Source organism: Sarcophilus harrisii, chromosome 1 (assembly GCF_902635505.1).
Source record: "Sarcophilus harrisii chromosome 1, mSarHar1.11, whole genome shotgun sequence".
NCBI lineage: Eukaryota > Metazoa > Chordata > Mammalia > Dasyuromorphia > Dasyuridae > Sarcophilus > Sarcophilus harrisii.
The window spans coordinates 332,110,140-332,119,152 of record NC_045426.1 but is presented as its reverse complement, the minus strand read 5'-3'; the positions used below and the strand labels follow the sequence as shown (position 1 = coordinate 332,119,152).

General features: G+C 33.6%; 1 protein-coding gene across 2 annotated transcripts; it reads right to left on the bottom strand.

The window, feature by feature from the left end:
- Window positions 1-519: 519 nt before the first annotated feature.
- LOC100932857 (olfactory receptor 13D1-like) lies at window positions 520-2,823 on the bottom strand. Of its 2 annotated transcripts, XM_031949675.1 has the most exons (2): window positions 1,911-2,823; window positions 520-542 (listed from the first exon to the last, which is right to left on the bottom strand). In XM_031949675.1, the coding sequence occupies exons 1-2, from the start codon at window positions 2,821-2,823 to the stop codon at window positions 520-522; spliced, it is 936 nt and encodes a 311-aa protein (XP_031805535.1). The 2 variants fall into 2 exon arrangements, with proteins under 2 accessions (XP_031805535.1, XP_023354252.1); XM_023498484.2 differs by lacking the exon at window positions 520-542 and having other exon boundaries at window positions 1,253-2,823.
- Window positions 2,824-9,013: the final 6,190 nt, after the last annotated feature.

The window sequence follows — 9,013 nt, the reverse complement described above, 5'->3', positions numbered from 1 at the left end:
CATTGGGTCAGAAATAGTCCAAGTCAAAAGTACCTAGTACTTTTGTCAAAAAGTACCAGGAAAACAACACTTATTCTTGCTTGCAGCTTAGCTCCTGTATCCATTATACAAGCGATTAGTTTTTAAGGATGAGATCTAGCAGTTAACTTTCCAGGTATGATATTCCTGTCCCATCAGTAGCCATAGTTGCCAAAAATCTGGAAAATAAAGTTCTCATCATCAAAGTCCTTGACACTTCAGATGATTCAATATTAGAAACACACAAGATTTTATCAATGGAAATAACATTAAAGAAAATGCATTATCATGCATAAATACTTTATACCCTAAGAAATGAGTGATTGCTACACTAGTGAGTATCCCAGGGATAATAATACATACTAACATATTTTCATGAAGTTGAATTGTACAATTATATTAATTTATTAATTAGCATTTTGTAATATGACAAAAAAATCAATCACCAAGCATTTATTATATGTCTACTATCTGCTTAAAAACCAATTCTATTTCTAGATGTCATCTACTATACCCTTCTGGTCCTCATTTTCTTCACTTGAAAAGCTGACAATAATCAAATGAGATCTTGAATAGTAAAGCAGTATTTTATATAAATGTTAGATAATATTTTCATAATAACAGTATCATTATTATTACTTAGTTTTACTACTATTACTAATGATAATTTATGTGACCTATACTTACTTGGGAACTATATTTTATATTTCAGGTTATAATTATTGGCATGTCAGGCATGTCCAATTCTCTGTGATCCCATTTGGGGTTTACTTGGCAAAGATATTAGAGTATTCCATTTCCTTCTCTAGCTCATTTTATAGATAGTCAAACTGAGACAAATAAGGTTAAGTGAATTGCCCAGAGTCACATAGATAATAAGTGTCAAAGGCGAGGTTTGAACTTAGATCTCCATAACTCCAGGACTGATGCTCTACCCACTACTCCACCTAACAGTTTTACTTCCAGGTAGTTTGGTAAATAAAAAAAAATTACAGAAGTTTTCTATCAATCAAAATGGATTTATTGGAAAGTTTTTATTGCCTTAGCAAGTGAAGGGGTAATACATACATATTATATATATACATATATAATATATTGACATTTATATGATAGTATATAATATACATAATATGACAATACTACATACATATAAATACATATATATATATATATCATAGCATCTGCTATCATGGAATTAAAACTTAATTAGTAATATAGGATGAGGGCAGAAAGAATCATTTGACAAGATTAAAAAGAGCATTAAAATCTAAGCATATGGAAAGAAATTCAAAGAAGAGGTGGGTTTCAGAAAGAAAGACTTTGAATTTTGAAGGATGAGCAATATTGGATTTAGTGGAGAAGAAAAGGAAAGACATTTCTGATAGAGCAAGCAACAGGAGGAAAGGTTGAGACATAGAAGTAAGTATGACATGTGTGGGATTGTGAGGAGATCGGCCTGATGGCATAGAGTGTTCTTAGTACTTGGATAATCATGGGAAATAAAACGGAATAGCTAAGGTGACGCTTTCATGAAAGGAAATTAAACCATTTAAAGAAATTTACAGATTTTGAATTCTGATTTTTTTCAGGTTTTTTCAATGACTCCTTTCTAAAATCTTGCCTAGGGAAACACACTAGGGAAGGAAACCTTTTCCCCAATTTACCAATATTCTTTACTGCTCTCCCTTGAAAGATTTGTTTTTTGTTTGTTGCAGATGACTTTGGTGAAGTGGGATGTCCATGGAAGATGATTGGGACTAGGCTTATGTTGTATTAATCAACTCTTGTGTTTTGAAGGGTTTACTCTAAACATAGGTTGTTTATCTCCTTTGGATGAGTAGTTGTTCCTATATGGCTGGTCTTTCATGTTCCTTGTGAGAAGATATTTTTACTCAACTTTTTCACTGCTTGCTTTACATCCTTGTTTCTCAGACTGTAGATGATGGGATTCAGCATGGGAATAACAATAGCGTAGAAGAGAGCAATTAGCTCATCTGTTCCATGGGAGTTTTTGGACTTGGGCTTCATGTACATGAAAAGAATGCTGCCATAAAAGATGATAACTACAGTTAAGTGGGCTGAGCAGGTAGAAAAGGCTTTTTGCCTTCCTATGGCTGAGTTGATTCTCAGGATGGTAAGAAGGATGAAGGAGTAAGAGATGAAGATTAAAACTACAGGAATAACTAAAAAAAACACATTCGATATCAACATAATAATCTTATTGAGAGAAATATTTGTACATGCCAATTTCCACACAGCTAAGATTTCACATGTAAGATAATCAATGACATTGTTCCCACAAAAGGGCAACCTCATAGCAAGGATTGTTTGTACCAATGAATTTAGCCCTCCTGTTATCCAGGAATTGGCCGCCATCCACCCACAAAGCCACTTGTTCATGATGGTGGGATATCTCAGGGGTCTACAAATAGCCATATAACGGTCATATGCCATAACTGTCAGAAGCACACACTCTGTGGATCCAAGGCCAAGAGAGAAAAACATTTGTACCCCACATCCCACAAAAGAGATATATTTTTGCCCTGAAATGAAATTCACAAGTAACAAAGGAACAGAGGAAGATGTGTAGCAGATGTCCAGGAAGGAAAGGTTACTGAGGAAGAAGTACATGGGAGTGTGGAGGTGAGAGTCCAAGATGCTTATTGTAATGAGGAAACTGTTGCCCAACAGGATTATGATGTACATGATAAGGGACATCAGAAAGAAAGCAAAGTGAAAGTTGGGGTAGGCAGCAAGACCATGGAGAAAAAATATGGTCACCAAAGTCTGGTTTTGCCTTTCCATTTATTTGCTTTCTTCCACCTGTAAGATTTCACGTAGGAACACAAAACACAAAGTTTATCTTACTACAATGATTTCCAAATGTCATTCATGTTTTTAAAACTATATTCCTAGGATTAGATTATGACTTTAAAGTGACATTATTTAGACAAATTGTACTATCATCCTCTTTACACTTAATATACTCAGAAACATATTCACTGTTAACCAAGTGCCATTAATAATACTGCTTTGGTAAGAGATATAAGTATGCCAGAAGCTAGAGTACTTTGAGCCTTTATTCATAAATAGACCTAAGTGTTTGTGTGCATGATCTTGAATATAGATATGTAAATCAAGGAGGCAAAGGCAGAGCAAGAGGAAATTTAATGAATTCTTTTCAGCATATGGAATTTCAGGAAGATTTCTAGTCCCTTGTAAACATGCTAACAGAAAATGCCTTCCATAAATTGTAAATGCAAATTTAAAATTTCCTCAAAGATATTAATGACACAAATATTTCTATAAATAGAAATAATTAGATTGTAAATCAAGACCTTTCCCAGTCCTTGTTTATATCTTGACAGCTGTTCTCTTAGCATGCCAGTGAATAAGATAGACAAGAACACATTTTTTATTAAATAATCTATGAGCCACAGAATAGAGCTATTTCCTCTAACTTGGTCACCATATAAGAGAGAAAAGAGGAAATGTGTGACTATGTCCTCATTGGTTATGACATGGAATTGGGACCTCTATATTTTTTCTTTAGTCCTCCTAAGGAATCTAAGAAAATCATTTTTTTTCAAGATCTTAAGGGAAAGTTAGTTTTTTTTTTTAATGGGAAAGTTAGTTTTGATTAAAAAAAATTCTTATTAGCAAAACAAATCTGCTTCTTATTCTAATCATGTGATCCAGGGCAACTACTTTCTTTCCCTCATGACATTTGTATTGGAGAGACCTAAGTGGTGATTATCGAGTTACTCATCAATTCCTTGGCCATCTCTCCAGTTCCAAATAGGTAGTAGATAATGATTTAACAATAGAAAATTAATGATTACCATGCAGCTTGAGTTGATGCACTGAGGTCCCAAGCACGTGAGGCTAAATAGCAATTGGATGATACTCTATTAATATATGCTTGGAGAAAGAATGGCCCCATTCACTTTTTGTGCAAGTTTTGATGTGTTGTATAGGAAATGACATAGAGATGATTTTTGTGGGTGGAGAGAGAGAGGCAGAGAGACTGCTGGCCAGGTTCATGTCGTGGCTGCTCACACTTCCTATCTCCATCCCCCTTCACCTCCGCAAAGAATAAAGATTGAGAATTTTCCCTTAACCTTAATTCCTGACTCCGGCTGATTTTAAAATATGTGGTCATCACACATTTTAATAGAACTCTTGAAGAAATTTTTTTTTTTACCATTAGTAGTAGAAACCATAAATCATGAAAAGTCTACATTGTCCCATGAATTAATAATATTTAACATACATATATTGCTTCAAAGTATTTCACTCATTTTACATATATTAAGTTTATCCTTTTATAAATGTTGGGATGGAGGGACTATTATTATCGCCATTATATATATGAGAAAACTGAGACAGACAAAAGTTAAGTGACTTATGTAGATTCACAAAGCTAGTTAAGTATCTGAGGGTTTGATTTCTGATCTTTCTGACTTCATCCAGAAGTTTATTTAGTAGGAATCTACACGTCATGAATCAGAAAGATCATATGACCAGTCTGACACCAGGACGTGTTATTAACTATTAACTATTAACATTTCCTTTGGCAAATCACTTTTCTTTGGATCTTATTTTTTTCTGATTTATAGAATAGAAGAGTAGGGCTAAGTGTCCCCCAACTTTAACATTTTTGACAAGGTTAATGCTCACCAGAAATATCCATTCATTCAATTATTCAACAAACATTTATTAGAAACTCATGAGAAACATTCATTCATTTCTTTGACTTGCAAGACTATATCACATCATATTTCTATAAGGGATTCAGTTTGTAAGAAGTCCTACCCTAATTGTCTTGAAATATTTTGAAGGTAATCCTAGGATTCATACTAGCATACAAGCTTTGACAGCTCTGACCAGGACTAGAAAGGCTTAAAGTATGGACCTGATAACAAAAGTCCTTCCTTCTTACCACTACCTATTAGAATCCCTTCTTTCCTTCAAAGATCAGCTCAAACAAAAGACATTTTATATCTATTTTGATCATATTTATAGGTATAAATATTATCTCTCTTAGATGTTATCTCTCCTCCAAAATGTAAACTCTGAAGTTAGGGACTTTCATTTTTGTGATAATATGCTCATGTTTATTTACTCTCTTATACATGATGTCAAGTAGACATTATTGATGCAATATAGTCAGACTCAGAGTCTTTCTTTCTTATATCCTCTTCTCTGAAGGGGACAGACAGACAGAAACAGCTAAATGATTGATAAATCTGTGAGTATAGTATGTGACACCAAAGAATCCAGTTATTGGGAGAATTTGGAGAAATAATCTAAATTTCTAATCTTTGCCAAAGAAAATGCTCTGTGGCACACCACACAATTAAATTTGTGTGATGACTAATGGCACTGTTTCTTTCTTAATTTTCTTTCATATACTAATGCATAAAGATGCTTTAGGATATGGTAATTTAGGAATCTTGAGAGAATTTATTCTGAGACTCAACTCTCATTTGCCATGTTGATAGCTTTAATATTCTAGAATAAGGCCCCAATTATCTCTAGCCCTCCACTACCTAGTGAGATCCTTCAGAGGAAATATATTTCTGCAGGTCTATGAAAAACAAAATTAGGTGGTTAATGGCTAGAGGATGAGTTTGGAGTCAGAAAAAAATGAGTTCAAATACAACCTCAGATGCTAGTTATGTGACCTTGAGCAAATCACTTACTCTTTGCCTCAGTTTTTTTCATTTGTAAAATCGAGATAATAATAGCACTTGCTGCCAATGACTGTTGTGAGAATAAAATGAAATATTTGCAAAGTGCTTTGCAAAGCTTAAAGTACTATCTAAATGCAAGCAATCATATATCCTAGCTAGGATTAACCAATCAATCAATCAATAAACATTTATTAAGTACATATTATATGCTCAGCATTGGAGACAAAAAGTAAAAAATGAAAAAAAAATCTCTTCCCCCAATGAGATTATATTATGTTGGAGAAAATAGAATGTAATTAATACAAAATATATATAAATTAAATGCAAAATCATTTTTGTAGGGAGTATTAGAAACTGGTAGGACCAAGTAAGACCTTCATTTACCAAGAATGAAGGGCTGGCCAACAGACACTGTACGGATAAGTTTTTTTACTTAGTTACTTTAAAAGTATGCTTCCAAAGAGCATTCCCAAGGCTGCATGCTTTGAGGAAACCCTCAATTCACTGAGGTGGATTAGCATACACAACCAGCAATGGGAAGATTTGTTTTGCTGTTTCTGTTGGGCAGAGGCTGCCCCAGTTAAGAAGTGCTTAGCATCCAACAACTATGCCAAAACATGGTAAATGTTACTGCTGCAATCACCTTAGGGGTAATCTTATTAGCACCAAGGACAGCGATCAGCTCTGAGCCTCCTCTAAGTTACATTACTACAGTGGTTAATGCTTTGCCTTGTGTCATAATTGTCATTTGATAGCTTTTTACATTTTATTTTTCCACCATTTCTAATAAATGGACTTTACTAGTTGAGAGACACCCATGGGACAAACTTCTAGGAAATATAAAGGAAATCTTAAACCATTTTGTTCATAAATTGTTAAAAGTTTGCAGCCACAAAGACTAAATAGGACCATTAGTTACTCTGCCAACATACATGCACTAAGAATGAATGAATGCCAGGCAAGTCTTGCTGAGTTTAATCCAACCAAACCTATATTGGGAAAATATTTATATATCAGCATAAGGAATGAAACTGTCAAAATAATCTGGAAAGAGGAAATATGAAGACACAGATACAATCGAAATACAAGAAACCATGCAGCTAAAAGGAGACTATTTGAATTAGTAACTCCTGTCATCGAAGAGAGTTGCTTATAAAAGATGACAGAAATAATACTTAGGGCTGATGATGTAACTTTGTAATTACTCTCCATTTATGTGAGAAATTATATATTCACATTTATAAGTTTAAGAATTTTCTCTCTTACTGTTTATTTGGTGTTTATCTCATGTAAACTACACACTTATATTTAGGTTGGGTGTGTTTTATCTCCTCTCCTCTTCATTCACAGCTGATTTTCTAAAATTGTTTTTCTCCATTTACTCACTGTCCATTTCTTTATTGTCTAGTGACATGGTTTACAATCCTGCTACTCAACAAAAATCTTTCTCTCTTATTTTATTGGTGATGATCACTTCTTTCTCCTGACTAATCTGTCCTCCCTTGGTGTTTGTGGTCTATCTTTCTCTCTCTTCTCTCTTTCTCTCTATAAGTCTGATATTTTTCTCATTCTTAAATGGACTATCCTCTTTCTGTTCACCAAATATGGCCATATTCTAGCATCCATCTTATTTCTACAATCTATACATTGCCTTGACTTTTCTCTTGAGCTAAATATAATCTTGTGTGCCTATTGCCTATATCTTTATCTGGATATTCTATAGTTTTGAAATATCACATCTCAAACATAAAACTCATTTCCTTCTAAACTCTTTCAAGCTTCAATCTTTTTCCTTCTCTCAAACATTCTAGCACTATCCTTTTAGTTATTTGGGTTTATATGAAGGTAAACTTGAATTCCTTCTGTTATTTTAATCCCATTTCTCCACATTTAGTTAGTGGCCATACCTTGTCAATTCTACCTTTTCAATATTTCTCAGTCTATTTCCTTATCTCCATTCACTGGACCTCAACTCTTATTTTGGTCCTTATCACCTCCCATTTCAGTTATTAAAATGATCTTCTAATTGATCCCTGCCTCCATTCTCTCCTTTTTTCAATCCATAGTTTTACATAGTTGTCAATTTGGTATTTCTAAAATGAAAACATGTTTGACCTTGTTACTCTAGATGCAAAAATCATCAATGGCTCTCTATTTCCTCTAGAATAATATATAAAATCCTCAATGTGGTATTGAATGCGCCATACAATATGGTTGTAATTGGTGTTCTAGAATCATTTCACAAATTCCCCTTCACATATTCTCTTTTCTATTTAATCTGATTTTATAACATCATACTTCCCCTTTTGCCTACTGCTCCCCAGGTGAATCTACTTTCTCTGAATCTCTCCATGTCAAATACACATATAACAACTACATATATCTACATTTATTTATATTTACATAGACATTTGTGCGTGTATATGTGAGCACATGTGAATAATATATTTAGGTAGATAGGTGGTACAGGGAATACATCTTCAGAAACTTATTAGACATGCAACCCAGGGTAAATAACTCAATCCCTTCCACTTTAGGTTCTTCCTCTTTAAAATGGGGTAATAACACTTACCTCTCAGAATGTTGTGAAGATAAAATAAAATATTTGTAAAGTGTTTTCTACTTAAACTACTATATAAATACTAGTTGTTATAATTATTTTAATAGAAACATATAGTGCTAATGTTGTCTAAATCTTAAACATTGAGAATATAATTTCCTTAGTGGGAAAGTACTGCTGAAGAATATATACCACCATGAAAAATTGATCTTAAAATTGAAGATGTAGGTAACAACCCAATGAACCAGAGACTTGCTTTGGACTGAGAGTGTGGTCTTCACAGCAATTTACCTTTAAGTAGGAGGTTGTCTTTCTTTTTGGAATCCAGAGAACATCAAGGAAACAAGTTTTCTTTGACTTGTTTTTCTCTTTTAGAGAACTATATGTAGCTTGCTTTAGAAAGTTCTTCCGAGGTCGGATGGATTTCCAAAAAGTCAATCTTAAAAGGAAGTTATGTTGCTGCACAGTTTCATGGACTTATTAATGTGGCAGATAAAATTATTCTTATACAAAGATTTAACGAACTTATTTATGCATGAATTCACTGCTGTATTTGTATATTTATCTCAGGAGCAAAGTAATTAGGTTCTTATTAGTCAGTAACAGGGAACCTAGAACAAAAGAACATTGAGATTCCTCTTAACTAGATTCATTTCATCTCTTCTAACAAATACAGGTAGCATTATTGCCCTCATAGGTGAGGCTCACAAGAACTTTAAAGACTCAGTTGAAGCTTCTA